The sequence below is a fragment of the Tubulanus polymorphus genome, chromosome 1, assembly GCF_964204645.1.
Source record: "Tubulanus polymorphus chromosome 1, tnTubPoly1.2, whole genome shotgun sequence".
Classification (NCBI taxonomy): domain Eukaryota; kingdom Metazoa; phylum Nemertea; class Palaeonemertea; order Tubulaniformes; family Tubulanidae; genus Tubulanus; species Tubulanus polymorphus.
In genome coordinates this window covers 26,900,241-26,923,619 of record NC_134025.1, presented here as the reverse complement: position 1 = coordinate 26,923,619, position 23,379 = coordinate 26,900,241, and the positions used below count along the sequence as shown (strand labels likewise).

The 23,379-nt window shown below is 37.8% G+C and overlaps 1 protein-coding gene across 1 annotated transcript; it reads right to left on the bottom strand.

The window, feature by feature from the left end:
- Positions 1-1,460: 1,460 nt before the first annotated feature.
- LOC141915019 (metabotropic glycine receptor-like) lies at positions 1,461-19,336 on the bottom strand. Its single transcript, XM_074806387.1, has 10 exons — positions 18,441-19,336; positions 6,154-6,262; positions 5,700-6,047; positions 4,134-4,202; positions 3,546-3,655; positions 2,751-2,986; positions 2,475-2,613; positions 2,290-2,395; positions 1,841-2,020; positions 1,461-1,760 (listed from the first exon to the last, which is right to left on the bottom strand). The coding sequence occupies exons 1-10, from the start codon at positions 19,334-19,336 to the stop codon at positions 1,461-1,463; spliced, it is 2,493 nt and encodes an 830-aa protein (XP_074662488.1).
- Positions 19,337-23,379: the final 4,043 nt, after the last annotated feature.

Below are 23,379 nucleotides of genomic sequence, written 5' to 3'. Positions count from 1 at the left end.
TTAATTTGAAAAAGATATTGATTGGTAGTAGAGTTATTGAATTCATGGAAGTCCAATGTCCGATGCTTTTTCAGGATATAGCTCAGCATGATACTTCACGGCTGTAATTGACAAAATGATAATTCTCGACTACATGACAGAGGAAAAGGCATTACTCCCGATTTTCAAGTCGTCAACATGAGTATCTAAAATATCGTCATCATTTCCTTAGGTTTCATGTATTATTTGATCGTCACATTATCAACGTTTCTTAAACTACAACATAGAAAGATGTTTGACATCTAATAACCAACAAATAATATGTCCGGCAAAATACCTAAAATGACTTGATGAATGAGAAAATATGCATAACATGAATGAAGGAGATAATATGTACAATTAGTTTAAATGATATATAGATATTTTGCCTTTCTGTATGTAAGTTTATCTATGTATATGTATAATCCCAATGCGTTAAGGGATTCGACGTATTATTTTCTAAGATACGAATTTGAGAAATATCTTTATGTACAAAGCATAATGTACAAAGCACTTAATGTCAAAGCAGCTAAATTCACATGATAAGTCCACCAAAGATGCATGATGACAATAACTGTGAAAAGTGTATGTATACGTATTATTATAACCTGAATCTGATTTTCAAATCCACCAATCAACCGCGCCACGTGGCCGAATGAATGCTTGTACACGTAGTCCGCAAATTCTGATGACGTATATGTACGTTCATGCACCACCACGTATATCAGTATGAACACCTATCCTAATCACGAATTGGTAAATATATAATCTCGTCCAAAATAGAGGAGAATGTACCAAAGCCTTCATAAACACCACCAAAGGACCGTAGTAGTCACCAATTATAGCCGCCGTCGCTAAAACACCTCTTGAGCCGTTTGCAATCATACACGCTGACCAACAGACTACTCCGAAGTTAGACTGACACCACAGCGCATCAGAATATCACCGATGATATGTTGTAAAAATAGTAGCAACACATGGCTTCTTCGTGGCATATATGATAAACATTAAATTGCTACGAATTCCGCGACATACAACTTCATGAATCTTTAAATTCATAATGCACAAGCCAAAACGATCATCATTCACTGACAAAGACGTATCAATTTTATATAAAATACACAACGAAGAATAATAATGAATGCGTCTGGTCACGAGCGAGTCGACAAATGCTGCATTAACAGTTTACAGCATCGATTCTGTAAAACACGACCAAACGCAAGTTTCGACAGAAGAACTCCCTAGCACCAATTTCTGTGAATATAAATCCAGACAGATAATCAGCTTGCGGTATCCTATGAGCACAAATGACAGATTATCATCACCTGTCACACACCGAAAGTTTGTTTTTTTTCCACGTAACAAAAAAGATTCAACATATTCGACGGTTTATAACTATTTTTATATATATAATGCGTATAATGTAATAACCTATAACTAGTTTATTTATGACCTGATTTGAAAGTCACACTGGGTAAATTATGTACTTCGTCTGCCTTATTTGCACTATCTAACGTTATCGCTACTCCTTCGGCACTGTTCGTCGACTCCTCGGGAGTTTTTGACAGTTCGTGCTCATGTTCCTCGTGATGATGATGACGATGTTTGTGGAATGGTTGTAATGAGAAACGACGGTGCGTTTGTTTCCGTCCTCCTCTCCGCTTCGATATATGCGGATTGTCCTTTCGCATAGTTTTAGTTTTATAAATTTGAAGCTGGGTGTATAACCTCTTCAATTCGGCCTGCAAAACAAAATAAAACATCACGATGAATGAATACCCTTTAATCAATCAGCGTGTTGCTTACGATTATATGGACATACTCGTATATCTTCAGGATCCATTTCGGATAGGTTTATTTCTCCCACATCAACGTCCCCGTTGGAAGACACGCCAACGTGAAGTTTCATAGATTCCGGTAGTATAGTATCATGAACATCTGATGTCGAATATGCTCTATTTCTTATTTGGTCCTCGCTTGGTGGTCGGTGAGCGAACCATAACTAGAATAGAAAACCATTCACTTAAAAAAATATGCATATCTATGCAAATTTTAAACATTGATACGGAGTTTGTTTTCAAGTGAAATGTCTTATTCAGTTGAAGAATAAAACCCACAATCAGAGAAAAACTGTAAAAGGATTTTGATGTTTCTGTTTTCGTAAATCACTCAATGCATTTGAGTTGAAGCATCGAAATCCTCTTACAGTTTTTCCATGATTGAGGGTTTTCGTCTTCGTATTATTGAATGTATTTTTCGTTTTTGTTTTACCTTGGGTCCCAGAACAAGAATTAAAGTTGTGGACACGGTAAGTTGACAGCGGATGAAATACATGAGGAAAGTAAAATCTGGATTCACGTGTAGCCATACAAAATGTCTGAAAATTATTCCAAATTATTATCAAAAGTCAACGATCTATAGGCGAGATTTGAGTACAAAATCTTCGTAAATTCTACCTTATAATGTGTAAGAGTCCTGATATTACGGTTTCGTTATATATAGCCCAAGAGATGAATTTAGTCTCCAAGTATTCTGAAGGGGCGGACCGGACACAATAGCAAAGATATATACCAAGAACCAGGAACAAAAACTCCCCTAAAATGATGATAAAATAGATTAGATTTTGTTGACATTTTACATTTAGATATAAATGGAAATCGAGATAATTTTAGAAAATAGCTAATGAAAATTGTCTTTAGCATCTAAAACAGGTAGGATATTCGGATACATACCAAATTCAATAACATAATCCCACCAATGGGATTTACATATTCGAAATTTGATCTTATCTGAAGTTTCACCGGTAGTAAGCAGGTTCACTCCTTCTCTCACATGGTCCATGTTCACCGCCGTCCATGCTGACATGTATCCAATCACTATCAAAACTATGCCAAGAAGGTATTTTAGGAGATCGCGGTCTCGCACATGGACTCGATGTGCTTTTCGAGACTGAAATTCAGCTAAAACTCTGAAAAGCAAAAATATTTACCTTTTACTCGAATCCACAGAGATTCAGAAGAAACTTTTTTTATATTATTGTCATTGTATGAACACACAAAATACACAACCTTTTGTGCGAATATTTCTGCAATAATGTTAACGATAATTCATTTTACTTGAATAGCACATTTTCCTATTTACTAAAGAAATTCGACATTGGGTATCGGGAAACAAAAATACTTATAATCCACGTCATCGACGTAATTTCCATTTTAAGATGAGGTCGAAATAGTTCGCAAAATAATTCTAAAAATATCCGGTTATGTTGTTTTCTATCGATAAGAAGCTGCATCGAGAATAGAGCCGTATTTTTAGATTTTCAAAGAATGCAACACGAAACAATGATAGAGGGAAAATACAGAACTTAGTCAATACGACGCTTATGCCCTTTAGACAGACTGCTTGTCGTCAACAGCGTCTTAATTCTCTCTCTGAGAATCGTGAAAATCTCTTCCTGGAAAACGGGGGTGGGTTAATATAAGGTTGCGTCTAATGCATAGATCGATTGAAATACGAAGCATTTTTACCTGTACACTTTAAGAATAAGAGCACCATAAACCACGGCAAAGCCACATTCTCGGAACCAGGGTATTAGGAGGCAGGTCTGGGTATTTGGCTCAAAATACTGGATAACCACCTGAAGAAGACGTTAAGAAGAATCGTTAGGCAAACGACGAATTACAGATATCTTTCTGCCGTTTCAGATAACAATCTATAATGCAGATCGTTGTTCTATTAGGTTAGAGAGCATTTGTTTCATTCCATGTTAGTCGTTATTTTCTCGAATTTTTACCGACAGCGCTTCTTCTCACACTTCGCTACTGGGTTGAATAAATAGTGCTGAGGGAAACGCAATCTTATGTAAACAAATACTTTCTTGTTGAAAAAATAGTTAATTCTCATTGAATGAAAGACACTCGGACTGCAAGATCGAGCCAATTTCATTGAGTACAGATTCACGGTATCGTTTTTCCAAACGGAGAATTCGTTTCTTGAAATAGCCGAGCAATCGAGAGGCGATTAAACGAAAAGTTCGTATTCTATAAATCTGATTCCAATGAAAGCCTTTCATTTCAAAGATCCGGATTGTATTTTGGGGACTATATCTAACTTACCGTTGAGTACAGCAGTAATGCCCCAATAAGGATGATTTCTAGTAGGATCCACATACTGGACTTCATCACCTATTGTGAAAGAAAAGTTTCTTAGAATTATATATTTCTTCATATTCGAATCATTTCATACGTAAATCAGCTTTGAATGTGTGGATTTGCAAATAATTTCGAGATACGAAGTAACAAAACTGATATAGTGGAGTATAGAAGACCCATCAAAGAAATTTAAGGAATCAATTATTGGGATAAAATGAAATGAACCAAATTTATGGTGTTCGTTTACGGCTTGTTGAACGATTAGATTTATTTTCTAAGGGTTGGCAATTTTCATTGTAGACTCGACGTTATAGATCATCGAAAATGCTCATCATCATAGCTATTAGAGACGACCGCAATCCCACGAGTCGCTGACCGTTTCACGCTTTGCATATTAACTAACGGTGTATAACTAATATGGAAAGTCATTGTGGTATTATCTTGTCAACGACGTGTACTGATTAATTGCCAACCACAGAATATAAGAAGTATATAGACGATATATTCGATGTCAAACGAATCCGAGTGTCATTTTGATCCTAATAATCTAGGTCAACATCAAAACTAGTTTGTATAACAGCATCGAAGAGAGATATATTATCCATCGCCTTTCTGTCAGCATCCATTGGAGAGTGAGTCTCGCTACCTCAGAAACTAAACCCTCAAGCGTTTCGGAGTTCAGTGATACGGTTTCCCATGGCAACCGTTTCACCGTCGTTCGTCAAGCAGACGAGAATGAATCTAAGATGTAGTATAGGTGTCGTAATATCGACAGATATCTGCCAACATGCCGCTCCTGTTCGCTGGTTTACGAAAGCGATTCATATAATACGTGGCCGATAGATAAACCGCTATCAAGAATGTTCGACGTATATTCAGCCGTACCGTCTAACATAACAACGCTTTCTCATTCGGCTTCTTCAAATATACACCCAGCTACATATCTTCAATTAAGTAAATATGCATCTTATTTCACGGAGCTAATGGCTGATAAATTCGGTTGTACGTATCTTTTGATGAGAAAACGTGCTCAAAAGCAGCCCCTATACTCTCTCTTTCATTCAATTTATGAAATTACCAGGGACGCAAAACCGACGACCTTGTTCAGTGCGTTGTTCATTTTGCATTTTCAAATGAGAGGTTATTTGTCTTTAGTCAATAATCATTAGCATTAGAAATCGATATTGTACTTTAATAATGTTTTTTGTTTGTTTTGTTTTCCCAAAAACCATTTCATTATTACCGTGCTTTGTATTAAGATATATATGCAATAATACTATTAAGGTGTTGCCGTGAGAAAAACGACTTAACTGAAATCTAGCAAAATGATGATTTTGATAATAGATTCTTAAATATCAGCAAAAAAAATGTCTTGTGGTTCTCAGTGAATGTGTTTTTGGAGTTTACTTGGATAGTTGAATTTAAAAAAAAATATGGCGCAAGTGAAAATTGTTTATAGGATCTATTGAACCAATCTTTTGTTAGGTTTTCTCTCCCATCATTACAAAGCCTTCTGTCTGCACTACTTACCCGAGTTTTCCGTAAACGGACGATGATTATTCCCAAAACTAACGTGATGGTCATACAGAAGCTTTGAATTCCGAGCGGAATACCTCGCAACATAACGTCATATTGTACATAACATGGGGTACCATCCGTACAACTTTCACAGCCATTACATGGAAGACACTGAAATTCCGTATTATATTCAAGTTCGTCGTGTTTTTTGTTAGTTAGAATTGTCAAGATATATGCCGCTTCCACTTGTGAACCGTTGAAGTATTTGTTGACGGGAGCTGCAGGAGGGAAGTAGAAGCCCTTTTTACATTCACAACGATATGAGCCTCGATGAAAGCCCTGGCCAGGAATTGGAACACACTGAAAAAATAGATTTGCAATTAGCATCTTCAAAAAGCAAAAATCGGCCTCAGTAAATGTTTCATTATGTCGTGTTTTGGATAATTTCGTATGGAGATGATATTACCTGAGTTGTTTCCTCGCGGCAGCGGTGTGTGTTAGCAAACAGACCACCGTCATTGGCGCATTGGTTGATGTCGAGTTTTTTCAGGTCTATATCCACACCGACAACGCCCCTGTAACGACCAAACAAAACAGAGCATGAAAAACAGAAGCGAAATCAAACGAAAAACATTGGGTATAGAACCAGGAAAAGACGCGAACACGCGCACACAGTTATATCGTCGTTTTCGTCTCTCAATGGAATTCTTAAAACTAATAATTCTTCAAAAGAAGAGTTGTCCTAAGATCTGTCAGGACTCCCAAGAGCATCACGTTGCCAAACATCGTGAGCCTAATGGAACTGTATTTGTATCATTGTGCAAACAGTTATTTGCTGTCGTGGTAAGTATGGTTAAACCTGCAGACCCCAGTGATTCTATACTTGCATGCACTTATCTTATTAATAAAACGAGAGTAGCGCAAGACAGGCCAATATTCCTGAACGCATAACCTGCTACAATATTCAAGGATAATTCATTTCCTCTCGCTATCAAGTCGGTTATGGCGGTTGATGTGACAGTATAACAGCTCGTATATTACGAACGTTGTTGTGGCATGTCTTATTCGAACTGACCATCGAGCGAGATAGCTCGGCGTATCTTTTGCTTCTTGATGGTTTGTCGACCAAAATGTGAAATGTGTGGAGATCTGGAACTGTAGATATTTATTGACAGGCAGTCTAGGCTTGATATGTCCATATCTAAACATTATTGCTTTATTTCATTGAATTCACAGTGCTGCATCAGCACCGGTATGTGAGAACACTTTTGTCCGTTTCGTCCCCGGCTTGCGGCTTAAATCAAATTAACCTTTGGTGCGCGCTTCGCATCAATTGTCCAACACATTTCGTAACGCTCGTGAATAATTTAGTATATCGGCTGCGTTGAAATATGCTTCGCACATTTCCAGTAATATGAATGGTACGGCAACGGTTGTCTGCTTTTTATTCTGCAACTTCATACTCGTTCGAGTGTACCTCACTATTCGAATAACCATCTTCCGTTTCCCATAGTTTACATATATCGAGTTAGTCAGGCATGTTGTATCGATACAGATATACAGGTATGCAATTGTAAATTCCAGAACATACGTCTGAAGGTTATCTGGTGTAACATTAAAAGCTGCTGACAAAACGCCGAGAATCTGCATAATTATGATGATTGATATTGCATGCAACTTGGATGGTAAGTTTCGCTCCATCTCAAGATGAACGTGTTCGCGATACTCGTTACTGAACGTGTTACGATATGCTACAAACGACGAAGTATTATCTGAATATTTACTGTGATACAAGATACGAGTCTTTGTATGTATTTGAAACTTAAAACAAGATACAAAACTGAGCGTGATTGATGCAATTGATACTAGCCCGATTTGAACGAAAAATCATACACATATATCTCGATACGTTCATTGGTATTGGTTGTTTCAATACCTTATCTTGACAACAAAACCAATTTCACTTGTGAATCTTTGGATATGAGCTTCTTCGAATCAACAACGCACCAATTATTCGTCAGCCATATTGTCTCAAGCCACACCCGTCTGGTTTACCCGATTTACGGTACTCGTTGCGTTACTGTTTGCATAACGCCTTAGATATAAGAATCGGATCGTTGTTTTCGTTCTTTTATATCTGTTTAGAAAGATGGCGGATTAGATGTAGAAATAGCAGTCGCTGATCATAAAAGTAATTCAGTTTATTGAATTATCAGTTAAAACACGCGGTCGACCGAGACAGTATTATTCTAATATCGAAAATGAATTGTATTCACTTAATGTCGCTACATTTTCTGCTTCTCGGAGATAAATGAAATCCCGTTCAAGAACATGTCGTCGATATTGATCGCGATCGATAGAATTCTAAAAACGACAATATTGTTTAGCAAATAGCAATCAATTTTCAGATCTTGCCATCAACTAGAAGCATTCATACTACACATTCACCCTTTCTTTCTGGTGACATATTTCCTGCTACTGCTGTTGTAAAATATAAATCTTGCATGTATATAACAGTAGCATAAGGACAATATGGGATATCATGTATACATGTTGGATGAAAGTGTGGATTCCTGCACTATTTTACTAGATTTCAGCTTGACAGGTGCATCGCGCCTGCGTATGATATGCTATATTTACTATACAATGTGTAAGTACATAATAAATAATGTCGAGGATGAGATATTAAAAAACTACAGCTCTCCATTCAAGTCTTTTACATTTCTTATTCGGTATTGGTTCTTTTTAGCGGTGTTATATAGACTCAATGATTGGAAAGCAACGGATCTTTTTGGACCCGGCGCTGTTGATCAAATTACTGAATCGTAAATTGGATTACCACAGCCGATTGCCTACGTGATGAGAAGAGGCATGTGATTCTGATTTGAATTTTCATCCCCTGATAAACATACATGGTTTTCAGTAATTATTATATTTTTTGTAGTTGTATAAGTATGCTTTCAATCGACGCGTCTTTTTCGCCATTGATCGGGGACCTTCCAAATAAAGTGAATGTTGAATGCTTTTATTCAAAAAGGTTTTTGTTATCGGTGTAACCTAGGCCAAATACATGAATCCAATTCAGTTTATCAAATGATTACTTCATTCTTCGAAGTAACCTCTTTAATAACTGAGAAAAATAAAATCAAAGGAAAAAAGATTAAAGGAAAAAAGACCCTAACCGCTTGGCCAAACCCCAAGCTGACTTACGACCAAGCATAACGATATGACCAGTTACTCATGACGTCATGTCGGCTGGGGTGAATAATGGGAAGTTTACAAAATGTATATAGTGAATGCTGCAATTTTCCAGGGGCAAATCTAGGATCTAAGTCGGTGGGTTCTCTAAAAATGGCAGCATTGAACCCGTTTGTTTCGTGAGATTTTCGGAAGGGCACGAGCTGAAACAAGGGTTGGTTCGAACCCTCGGAAACCACCCTGTTTCGGTTGAGTCAAAATTTGTTTTAGAATTATTTTACATGTTATGATGTGCATACACACTTGCCGCAGCTTCTTCTGTGCATTTTTGCCAGCTGTGCGGTGTGTGGACTCGATTCCGCGCAAAACGCGCAGCGCTATTTTGCGTACGCAATTTTCGCTCGTGATGCGGCGGAAGTCAGTGCACAGTATCTACACCCGATTAAACCGGTTTCATAGTTTCCGTGACGAGATTCTGTGTTTACAGATTCATTCCAGGAACGATTGTTTATGACTCTGCAGTGCTCAACATCGTTTTGTAATTAATGCACTACATCGAACTTGAATGATAATTCGATTTTCTCCGCCACCCAGACATGATAATTAGACATCGTAATTAGCTATACGATCAATCAATTACGCGCAAAATAGTTATTTAACCTCCCGTCTGAAAAATGAGGATGGTTTTGATTTAATCCTAGCCGATTGAAATGTAAACTTATTGAAAATCCGTTGAGAAAATTAAATTAGTGTCTGTCCGTCACGGTCATATTAGTCTTTAAGCGTTGAATCGACGCGACAATCCCCCAAAACTTCACGGATTTTTGAATATTCCGAACGGCAACGCGAGGTGCCATTGATTATCATCTTGTGAAATGATTTAATTTAGAAAACACCATTTCATGCATGTGTGGGTTTTCAAATCACATTGCATGCTTCGTACGAAGTTACCAGAATTAATTTGCGATTTTGACGACAGTCTCGGAATTAACAGCTACTCACAAATGATACAATATGGCGTGCAAGCAGGAATTAATACTTCAGTAAATCCATTTTGATATGATAGCTATATCGTTTGAAACAAGAAACGTATTCCCTAGTTTATGGTTTATAAAATTGTGACATAAAATTGGTTGTACCGTTATACATTGTTCAATGCAACGACGAATTTTGTCGAGAAATTTCTTATATATCCATGAAGTAAACCAGAACACTTTCGATTATCAGAAATTGCAAAAAACAACTTGTCAAACTTGACAAAAATAGTGCGATAAGGTATCATGTGATAAGCATTTGGTGAAAATGATTGGCTAAGTGACGATCGTTTCTCGGCAACCGTATATTCGACATATGATTCGGAACCGTTAGTATAACACTGAAATTGGCGTCGCTCAGTAGAGAATGCCATTTCAGGACCACAGAAGCATTTATCGCGGGAATGAAACCGATTTCCTGTATTTGGTTTGTACTTGAAGAATGGTTGCTATAGCTGACGCGATATATATTGATCGTTAGTTTAGCTGACGAGATTCTTACTAACATTACAGCATTGCCGTAACGCGTTAACAACGAACAAGATGCAACTTCCTGATGCTTTATCAGACATCAAAGACAAGATGGCTTTCCTAACTCATAAATAACCCTAGATAGTGGTCATAACCAACTAACCAAAATATTTCCATATTCCCATGAGAACGTATGCATGGAACTCACCGCCGGTTCCACAGCTTGAATTAATATGGCAATATATATCTGATAAGCCCATTTCGATCAAAATACCTCTAATCGATCTAACTTACAAAGTAACACTACCATAATCATTTTGAGTTAAGCCCAAGGCATTGGGACAATGGGGATTTTGTAAAAATTTGGTTTTGATTGCAAATACTGAAATCAACTTTACTAAAAAGTAAGGTTATTTCTATTGCATCTAATGACATCGATCGAAAGACTTGCACATGAGGCAGGATCCTTTCAGCGGCTGGTGAACATGGCTTTTTATCAATTGGTTATTTTAGTGCTTTGATCAACGTTGACGTTTAGCCAAATGCGTGGGTTTGCTGACGTCAGCAATCCCTGTCTAAATAGGAAGAAACCGGAATCTTGGTAATAAATAGACGACTTGATGCTATATTTGTCGCATTTCTTCTCTGACTAATCAACCCAGGATTTAGAGGTGGCTTTTGTCTGCCTGTAAGAAGTTATTGGTCCTATTTTCGAAGTCTAAATAACCTAAACATACATTTATATGTTGCGTATTAATTCATCTTAAGAAGTATTTGATGCTGAATTTCTCCTGGTTTTGCAACGATTTTACATCTAAAGATTAATACATTATGTGGCGTACAATAATAAACTGAAGGTGAAGATGAGACTGGATCATGTTTTACATTTTGCTCTCAGCCTGGACGCGCATTTCGTGGCTCCTAGTTCCGCGGTGCATTTGCATTAAAGTTTTATTCCGATATCAAAATCTAAAAACCACGTCGAGTAGCACTATCCCGGGTATTGAACCCAGCGTTTGAAAAATTAGGTAACCCACTAGGATTCGCTTCGAACTGGGAAAAATACCAGTGGAGTTGCAACAATAACAAAGCGTACGCCGATACGGACTCGCGATGAGTTTCTCTTTTGTGTGTGGAAAAGACGTAAGATAAGGGACTAGTGTTTTCTTTAGCGATGCCGACGTACGATGTTTTTTTGTCGATGCGCGAACTTTCAGTTATATTAACCAATAATCGTAAATACGGCGATCATATAGACGGGGGTGAAGATTATAGCACCATGTATAACCATCAAGTATACCAGCCGACAACGGCGATTCACGGCAATCAAATACGCAACTAAATGCACTGCTTAAGCCTAATTAATTCCTTGCAGTAAGATCGATGCTCATGTTGGCATGGTAACGATAGCGCCAGTTCCCAGGAACAATAAGATGGCGATGGCGCTTATTTTGCGCATGCGAACAGCAGAAAGAGACACGATGGTAAGAAAAATATACAGATTGTTTCGTCTCGCATCTTTCTCCGACTAGACAAATTTACGACGGAACTGATAACCTGGGTGGAGTTCAATCGCGACGAAATATCGCCAGTAAGAAGAATGAAGATATATTCTGGATAAGTTGCATTAGTGAAGAAAACTACACTCGGGTTTGTCACTAGCTAGCGCACTGTCAATTAGCGTAGGTTTAAAGACGAATGGCTGGTGAACATTAAATGTGAAATACAAGAACTTCATTTGTAATATTGCTGATACTGATGTTATTCCATATCGTATTCTTCATCTGTTAATGACTCAGTTCCTATCGATTCTGTAATACGCATCGTCTTTAGGTTCACATATACCGTACCATGCCCATTCAAACGGTGTCAATAAGCCGAAAACCCTTCCGCAATAAACAATATATTTGACACGTTCTAAAGTTAATTGCAATTCTATGATTAACGTGAAGGATATGCTGATAAATACAATGAGAGATACAAATTGATGTTGTCACTCTTGCTCACTACTGGTTGCCGCATTATTACCATCTAATTCGTATGTGGTATATGGTAGAGAACTGATTATGATGAACGTGGAATCGATGTCGGAACATGAGGCTGAATCTGAACGGTGACGTACATGCGGGAACAGTTGTCAGACCTTTGACGACGTACCGTACGTGATCATGTATAAAATAATGATTTTGATATACGGTTAAATGTAATGAAATTTGTAGATGTTATGTACATTCTTAAGCGTACATTTCCAACTACTGCCTCTAGATATTCCAATATCATACTACATCAGTACATCAATTATTGACGCAAAATGCTGTTTCAGGTGACGAAACACTGCGTTGTATAAGTGTTCTTGTACATGGGAAAACTTGTAGTATTCTGAATTTGCTGCAATGCAAATATAAGTCTGTATGGATTGACTCTTCAATATAACGCATTTGCAGATGTTAAAGTCGATTATTTCGAAGTTATCGCTGAGGAAAGTGAAGTGTCACGTTGCCGGGTGTACAAGCATGAAAAATGAATGAATTTTACTATATATTATTAGCCTTCTACTTATATCAAACAAAAACTGTTATTAATTTCAGAGAAGATATTGATATTGTGTAGATATAAAATATAATTGTATAGATGTAATAATAGAAACATAGTTCGTCTGTGGAACAATCTTGAATCTTCGTGTGCGCAAGTTAGGACTATGACGAAAATACCTGACAGAATTCGAATTTGCCATGTGGCATTGTAGCTTTACTATTTGAGGCGGGAGAAGGAGTATTTGGACATCTGTTTAACTGAAATTGTCGTTGTAAAAATATCACTGGCTGTCATCGTATATGACTCGTAATACGAGCACGTAGCAAAAGGACTCATGCATATGGAATCAGTATATACGCGACGTACTACCATGCACTTATAATCCACGCGATGATTTTATGCTCTTTGGCACTTCATTATATTAGCAGAAAATCTCTAAGGCAAAATTAACCGCAAACTATTCTACTAAAGTGATAAAATCATAAGTTTCACCCGAAGGTATAAATGATGACAGTGTACATTCATCAATACGTCAGAATTAGCAATGCGTTGTCGATATTCGAGCGAAGTCAGCACGAAACTAACTGGAAATAAATTCTTAATTTTAATTCTAGGGGTACAATGAAAACCTAAGAAAAATGTCGATATCGAATTGAACCATCATTCTGATCGAAAGAGAAAAACAAGATTTACCGCGGGATTCTATTTTCAAGTTGATCTTGCTTCTAAATTGACCTTGGTTTGAATATTCCTTGTATGGCCGTGCAAACATGCGCCACAACCTGAATTTTTTCGACCCATTTCTACCCAAGCTTAATAGTTGCCATGGAAACGAAAACCTATAATCTCGGTGGAGGAGTACTGCAGACATCGTCTGCACGGATGTATAGGAAAGTGATACAACCATCAAGATCGCGAAAGATGCCATAACGATGGGCTATACTACCACGGTAACGAGATAAACGAAACATCTTCAAATGTACAAAACTGCACTTATCCGTTACGAATATTCTCATCCGAAAATGAGCGTTCATCAAATAAGTGCCGAAAAAATCATTTTTCTTTCTTTTCTTTTCTTTGATATCATAGGATTACGAATGACCAACGAATTAGTCAACCATTTTGACGGTATGAATAGAGGATGACCTACGAGTCGCGTTGGGTGCGAACGAACCCCCACGAAATCCTGAGTTCCGTTACTTTGTGTCAAAGAAAATTTCTAGAAACTGTTTTCCCATCACTGATTTTCCTGCACGGCGTTTGATTCTCGTTTGTTTTTCCACCGATCTAAAAACGCTTCACATTTTCAAAATTTTGAAAGGAGGGAGGACGTCCAATTCCCCGACGAAAGCAAATGAGTTCCCCCTAAACTTAAACACGTATGTTCCCCAACAGAGAGGCTGCGTACGGGGCTGAGTAATTAGAAAAAAATAATGATGAAATCTCGTCTATACATACGTTTAATATTCGAATAATCAAATCCATAACTTCGCTAATGAATGGAAAAGCAACGGTCTCTCGTCATTGACTGCAATATCCAGTGGGAACGATGATTCTGACTATTTCAGTAATTACACCGACTCTGTTTAATGTAGCAATTTTTCATTATGAATCAACTTGACGAATTGATGTCAATCAGTAACTAATAGGCGATTTATTGTCAATCAACCGATAACCAATAATCGATAATTAATCCGCGCAAACATGGCAAAAATGGATTTGTACCAAGGGAGACGTAAATGAATGGCAACGATAAATATTTCAGTAGTTTTCACCAACTGAACCGTTGAAATTACCACATTTTCAATATCACGAATTGCATTTGATGCCACCGAGGCATTATTATTATATCATTATTAATCAGTGCCTAACGCGGTGTGGTTTTAGAAGTAACAACAGTTAACGAGTTTGTAGACAGATTTAAACAGATTTTCGTTCTAACAGCAATTTGGCCTTCTACACATAAATACATATACATCAAAGTGTCTAGCGAAAATTACAAAATTGTAGAGTTTTGTAGGAAATACCGAAACCAACTTATAACTTTCGTGTTCATCATGCATAGAAAATTTGTGCGAACGCCCCCATGTGGTGGTGGATGGGGAGAATCAGCATATTTTGCCTACGTCCTTTATGAACGGTCCATAGTAGTTAATTGAGAGAGGTCTCTGATTTTGGAAATTGATTTCATGCGGCATGTTTGAGAATAAGTCGTTGTGTAATGACCACATGCTTTAACGAAGAACAAACTATATATAGTTACCGCTACTACTGATTCAGCTAATGCGCATAAGACGTTTCTTATATAAGAAGCGCTGCCGTCATATCATATCCCTACGACAATAATCGTCTAAAATCTATTAATAAAATCTACGGTTTGTCCGTCAATATTTAAGTACAGTTGCACGTGCCTTGTACTTAAGATTTGTGAAAGTGACAATAAGTAAGAGATTACGCTTACAACGTCATCGTACTAAAACCGTAGATGATTGTGGTGGCAGATAACACCGAACCATCCAGAGAGGTCGCTTAGCACAACTGATAATAATTCCAGCCGTGAAATGATAATAATCATTCTCTATGCTGAGAAGAAAAGTCAATCAGATTTTTTAAGTTATTTCAACTGATTCTTTGTATTTTTGAGACGTGCTGATAATATACGCACATGTGTCGCGCAACATATGCCTTTTACGTCGTTGTCAAAGCAAATAGATTTCTGCCTGAAACTAGGGTTAGACGATGCATAACGAGCGGTGAAACAGCTGTTCTTATTGTTCAGTAATATTTTTCAATTTCCAAAGTTGAATCATGTTTAGCACAATTAATCGAATTTGAACGCTATTAACTTCAGATAGTGCTAGTCGTTCCTATTAGGCGTATACAGGCTACATTCAATTTAATACCCATAACCACTGTTTTACGACGACCTTGAAAGAATCAGCGAATACCCTTCAAACATTCGGACATAAAGTGAAGTTTTGCACTGAAAGAAAGAAAACTGCGGTCACGTTACATGATCAAGTCACGATTCACGCCAAAAAGGACTGACCAATTACTTCCGGTATCCAAATATATAATAATTCAGCTTAAAATAGCCATTACACAAACGGGTATGACGAGTATGTTAGAAATTTGGCAAAGCAATTTATCCTGTGGCAAGCAAGGTTGTCTATGATGACAAATTGCCTTTTTGTAGTTCAAATATTTTCGCGTCGATCAGATTTGGATTATTGGAAAATAATACGTCAATAAAAGCTGCTATATAACACGGCAAATGTGTTCACGGAAATTAAGTAAGCGATAGGATTCTTCAGCGAGGACGACGAGTTGCTGAAAGAGGTAATGAGGCATAGTCAATTAGTGGACACTGATACAAGACCGTCTATGTAACGGCATCTCGTCGAACTGACGCATCGCTATGATTTACGGCGTACGCTTCAAGCGATCGGACGGTATAATTCCCTTAAACTCTGCCTCTGTTCGTAGACAGTCACGTTCATACAGGAGCAAATATTAATTTGCATACGGAACATCGAGCGAAGGCAGCTGATGCATCGTCGGGACAAGCGGCCGTGTTTCCTAATTATGGATTGCCACCGCATCAACCAGTGGTTCACCTTGCGAACAAATTATAGTATGTGTCCGTAGGTCTGTCCACGAGAATTTGGTTGATTACCTTAATATCTCATGTATGGAATTGCACTCTTGGTCAGATACTGCGCGAGATGTCTTGGGACGCTGGATCAAATGCATCACGGTGATTCACGTAATTCAATGACGATCTGATTTGGTCAGATTATTCTTTTATAAGATAATAGTGACGTAGGCGTGCACTATCTTATTCTATGCCACGAATCGGATTTGGCAGATTATTCCTTCGAAAAACGAAAGATCTCTTATTCATAACAAAAAGGACACAATTGCAATTAATGTTAATGCCGCTCTGCGTCGAGATTAGTGCGAATTCACTTATCTACGAGCAAGAGTTCAGTATAAGTATAATTTCATAAATTATGCCACGTGATGCACGTGCCAGTTGTACAAGATGACGATTATAATCTGTTGCTGTTTCGTACTGATGATAATTATGATGATATATAACATTAAGTTACGACACGTATGAAAATGTTGGGTTCAACTGAGGTATCCCTATAAGCAACACAGCGTCACACGGGTGATGTGATTGTAGCTGGCAGCGAGTTATCATCCATCCACATTCCTGTTTTCCACCAGTCTGGCTGGTTGTCTGCCCCGCCTGTTTATTTTTGTTTTTTCAGGTTTACCATATCTTCTAATAGTTCAAGCGCAATCTTCGAAACTTGATCCGTTCGTGTTTGTATAATTGGCTATCGATGTGAGGTTCCAATTCTGACAACTAGGGAGAACGCCCTTCTCATTATATTTGTAACAGTTATGGTTAAATTGATTTATTCTTGGCTCGATCAGAATCGATATCAGAATGCATAACATCCGTGATATACCCGAGGAACAACCCGTCGAATTCATTTCGTTTCGTTCATTCAGTTCTTCTACGACTTCTTGCTCATCTGCAAACAGTGGATAACATTCACACACACACACACACACACTCACATAATCGCTCTCTCAGCTTACAACACAAATCATATATGAATATATACAAAGAACCATCTGTACAGCAAAACAAGGTACAGTCATTTCATTTCATACTATCCACAACTACATGCACGTATTGATATTCATAAAACACCTGAAAGCGAACGACCGCACTTACAATTTACACAGTACACATTTTCACACTGTTTCTGTTCATTTTCACACTGTTTAAGATAGAAACTCGCAAACAGAAACTACCAAACAAAATAAACATCGTAATGAAAGAATCTGAAGGCAAGGAAATAGTACGACCACGAGGAGTAGTCCAGGAGCTGGTTAGATCGAGTAGTAGAATTAACCTTACAGACAAAGTAGCTTTTGGAGAAAACAGGAAAATAACACTAGGAAGGCATATCTCGGATTAAAGTACTTGATATCGGCCATGTCTTGATTATGTATGATGTTAGTCAATGGTTCGACCCTGATCGAGTCTATTAGCCAACAGGCATTAGGACTGTTAATGGATGGGCCACGTTGATATAATGTCCACGAATGCTGTAAATATACATTTGGCAAAGCTTTGCCTTCCACTTTCTATGAACTCTTAATCGGACATAACCGAATTAATTCAGCAGAAATGCTGCACTCCAAATGTTATTTGCACATATTGAAATTCGATGTCGTGAAAACGCATTGAAATTCAATTAGCTAGGTCAAAGTTTTTTTCATAATATTTAAGGGCTGTGCTGAAATCGATTCTCGATTGAAATGTCAATTTAATAACGACATTCGATGTTATCATAGAAATGTGTTATATTAGTTGCGACAGCTGCTTTCGAGACTTCTATAAAGTTACTGCTCCTGACTATTACCGTAGTGTATAAATACGATATATACCATAAAAAAGTGATATGCAAATCAGAAAATAAATATTGCTTACATGAATTCCTTGTTCGTCCCAAAGAATGGTACAGAATACGTTATCAGCCACGTGCTTCCATGGCGACAGTCGAAGTAGGGTAGTGACCAATAACCCTCATCCTTGCTTGCCATGATCAATGACACGTTATTTATTCTTTTCCTAGCATCATCTTCCAGAACCGGGAATGATACGTTATGTTTTTTGTACAAGTATGAGAAATCTTTTTCTCGCTGCTTGGTGAACCAGTCACATCCTGTGGTTCTATTGTGGGCGTAGTATAGATTCCTAGATAGGTCTTTGACAATGATTTGCCCAGAACCCTTGTCTCTGTAGGCGTACGGGCAAAATGACTTCATGCCATTGTATTTATGAAGGGCAAATGCTATGCTACACCCAAAAAGTGTACTATCACTTTCACAGTTACTGCGCACGATAGAATAATAAAATCCATTATTATATACGTTATTATTACTTTTTACAGATTTCACGGATTGAAATACACTACCTAACAGATTGGCAGTTTTTACAGCATTTTCCATTTGACGGGTGAATTGCTTGACTTGCGAACTACTAGGGAATTTATAATGATGATCATTAATGAAATGATTTAAACTTGTGCGAGTACAATTCTTCTCATTGTTTAAATCTTTCGTCTCTTCAATCAGTTCCAGAGCTGCGAAAACCGCATCCTTTTTGATAAGATTTTGTATATCTTCACGAGACGGAAGCTCATTTTTCGGCAGGTCTCTCCTACTCAAAGATGTCAGAGGTTGGATTGACCTCCCCGAATCAACAGAGTAACGAATACTTCTGGCCAAGTGTCCTGTCGTGAGACCTTCATCTACAGCCGCCAGAAGCTGTGCACTCAGCGCAACCAATACACTTAACATCAAACTTAAATCATACGGCTCCATGATGAATATATTCCAGTTTACAATCCACTACCACTGAACGATTTTCCTACCAAACAAGTAATCCTTTTTTACTCCTACTCTGAAATTAACCAGTTCGCAATAGCGATAATCCGTTTGTTGATCGAGGGTCATGTTGGTCCATATCACGATCCCATCGAGGGAATCGAGCGTCTGAGTTGCGAGTTGTATCAATGTTGTCCGCAGGAAAGCAGAACTGTCGAGCACATTTCGCATGACGTACCGCTACCACACAACACAAATCCTTCCAATAAACAATCCGTGTGTAATTTCAAGGTTTTCCAAACGGCACTTCCTCCAAACCGGGCCAAAATATGGCCAAATTATGGCATCATTATACGAATCTTTCGACAGACAGTTACACATAGGCAACCATCATATATGGCTAATTTTATGCGGAACCAACGCTTGGTAGCAACCAATCGTTGCCGGCGTTCTGCTTTCTGGCGCTACTTGCTGAACACATGCATTATTTTAATATATTCACTGTACGCCGAGGGATACCATCTCCTCCACAGCTGACGGATCCATACGCGTATTAACAACTTACAGTCAATCCAGCATGAAATGCAGCGAGATCGGCTATTTCAGTGCTAGTAGCAGCGTTAGCGTTTCAACGCAGCTTTCCTTGCATTCTCACGTTACGTTACATGACAAACGATCCTCTGTTAAATGCTACCAAGTAAACTAAACGTAACGTTGCGCCGAGAACCGCGGTTTTGCCTAATCCACTCGTTGTATTAAAAATACAACCGTTTCAACTCCCCCAAAACGAAAAAAATGCTGAAGATCATGGAAGATATATTACGAAACTTGAAGTTAACATGAAACAAGCCAAATTGTTTTCTATACTTGATAACTGTGTAATCGTAAAACATTTCTTTGCCACCAATATAAGGAATAAGTGCCATAAACATTATTAGGGCCCGTAAAAGTGAAATGACCAAATGAATTTTGTGAATTGATTTTTCAAGCAAATGATCGCTATTTCGTTGAAGGTTTAGACATTGGAGAGACGTACCGAAATGAAAGATATTTCGAATAGATGGAGAGACAGGAACAACGACTGTAAGATAAGTTCTGCCCCTCGCTGCAGCCTTCCTATCAATATCCCTGCTGCACTACCTGGACACTTGACATTCATATGTATCGTATTTCAAGCATTATACCTTTTAATAAATAACTTGATCAATTCTAAAGCAGTTAGGAGCTTTTATCCAATGACAATATCGACCACAGTCGATGGGAAATAATTCCACGACGTATAAGTTGGCACAGGTGCTACAAGAATCTTGATAATAGTTGAACAGGAAGGACGTAAAAATTCAATTCTCCACGATCTGAATTTGATTAGGTGTTTCGGTTCATTGTACGTAGAGAGACGACAAATTTAACTCTCGTCTCTGACGCTAATTTGAAAACCTAGAAAAGACTGGTTTCACTTTCTGCCACGAAACCGTCACGTTTCGCTATCGTATTTCCACGCGTGAAAAAACGTGATGAGAGATCGACGTATAAGAGAAACCCGCAACAGCAGGTATTCATGTCTAAATTTGTCTTGTTCTTTAATCAACTAATAGACGGTTTATGAATGGAAATGACAACTTCGTATCAAATGAAGGCTTCTTAGTCTAATCACTTTCCAACGTACCCAATATATGCGTTATGTATGCGTTGTTTCATCTCTTAAAAATGCCTTAGAATTCCATTGAGTTCATCATCAGGTCTTGATTCTCAAGTCGAAAATCTCGATTTTGATACCTACTACATAGATATACCTAGGGAATCGGCATAAAATTTGTCGAATACCAATTCGAAGTATAAAATAGATAATGAAGATGAATTAATTAATAATTTAATGGGTGAATATTAGTATCTAGTTTAATGTCAGGCCGAGAAAACTAATATCATGAATACGTAAGTAATTTCGTAATGAAATTGTATTATAGGTTTTCATGCAGATAATGAAATGAAAACTGTGTACTGATGAAAATAGCCGTTCAAAACGATGATGTACATATTGAATGTGTGTAATCAGAGGACGGGATTATCATCCTAATGAATATAATGTACGTCGTGGATCATGCTTTTGTGTCAAATTTGCAGGACCTGTATATCGAGTCCACGACTTCTGAATTATTCATATATCAGTAAATTTAGCTTGTTTGTGGTCTAGCCTTCTCAATCAATGTGAATTCTTCGAGCAGTTGCACCTTTATTGGTCTCACGGGCTGCGTCAATATTCGGGTTCTATCCGTTTCATATATTGACGAAAATAACCGCTTCATCTCGAATTAGGCATTACATATAACAAGGCTATTTAAGCCTTCGGGGGATGGGTCGGCGATAATCGAACTGTCGTGTTTAATTCATTCATGATTGAGATTTTTGTTTCTATTTATATTCTTAGAAATATTCTAAAACAGGACACATTATTTAGAAAGTCCCCCCACGGTAGTTCATCTATATATATACATACGTTCTATTATTAAATGTGGCTCATTACGTGGAAGATAAAAAGACGATGCATTCATCACATGGGCTGTGTATAGACAACAACATAACTGCATGTGCGCATATACATACATATAATATATTTATACCTACTGACGTCAAGTTATGATTAATATATATTGAGCTGGCTTTGTAGAACGTTAATCCGCATAATTAAGTATTGATCACTTCTTGATTTGTCCGATAAATCCATACATAAGATTGTATCACGTAACTCAACCGTAAATTGGCGTGTGACAAAATACTGGGAAAAAAAACCGCGGCTAAATAATTTATTTTCAGTGCCACGGCTTTTTGTGAGTTAGTGAGGCTATTTATTCACACGAGTAAAGTTGAAATTATGGTTACACATTTATCTTGATAAGGGGATCCAAGCAAAACAACTTGTCAAATATTATTCATTACATTTGAGATAGGCTTACAGGCAAAATTGTCATCGATGATGGATCTAGCACCATAACGTATAGAGCTTCTAAATCCGTAGCTATTTTCTGTATAAAGGTGTTCTAGACGAAAAAAAACCGTCTTATGGCGAAGACCCGTGCCGTTCGGTAAGCTCGTGGAATGACATAAACCCCTCTGGGTGTTGAATACCGAATGCTTTGTCGATCAAATAAAAATTGCACTTTACGATATGAACTCAGTTGCACGCTATCTTCACGTAACTTATACTTACATCATTATATTTTCACTTCAGTTACCGATCGAATTTATTGGCAAATGAGACGAATATTTCATCACTCATAACATACTTGAGGACTTAAATGGCTTTTAATTAGCTGGCAAACTAATTCTTGAAGGTATTTGGGTGCCTAAACACGTGCTTCAAGGTCATGGTCAACGATTTTTATTAAGAAATTAGTGTGCATAGCTATCTCGAAAGCCAGATGGCACAACTGCTTTCAACCAACACAAATATATTTTTTCATACATATTTTTCTTACTATTACTAAAGGTGATGAGGCGTTGAGAAGCAATCGAATCGATCAAAGATACGCAGTTCTACTACGCGAAGTATACAAATGTCAGTCTGAGTCAGGTAGCTATTTGGTATTTCCAACATTTGCAGTGATCGCTGCTCTGCGTTCTCCGTACCACCAGCCAGCCAGCCAGCCACAGCCATCGAGCGAAACTAGCGCCGATACAAAAATTTTAGCTGATGTTGCATGGAACGTTTCGCTGCTTGATTCGTTCGTATTCGAGCTGGAGATTTCACTCAACTGCCAGAGCAAACAGTTGGCTAGGTTGCTATGGTCGATTCATCTAACGTAATTTTATTACAGCAAATTACTTGGTGCATTGATAACAACTCACCTGGCTACTGAGGCCAACAGCCCAACGAATTCAGACAGGAACTTAAAACCTCTAATAACTGGCGGTTTGTTCGTCACGTGACTAGGTTTCGTCGTTTGTCGGAACATTTCGGCAATCCCGAGGGGAGCAATACGCGAAACTCGACCGCAATACTTACGGAGAATTCTGTTTCAAATGTAGTCTGTTCCTGGATATAA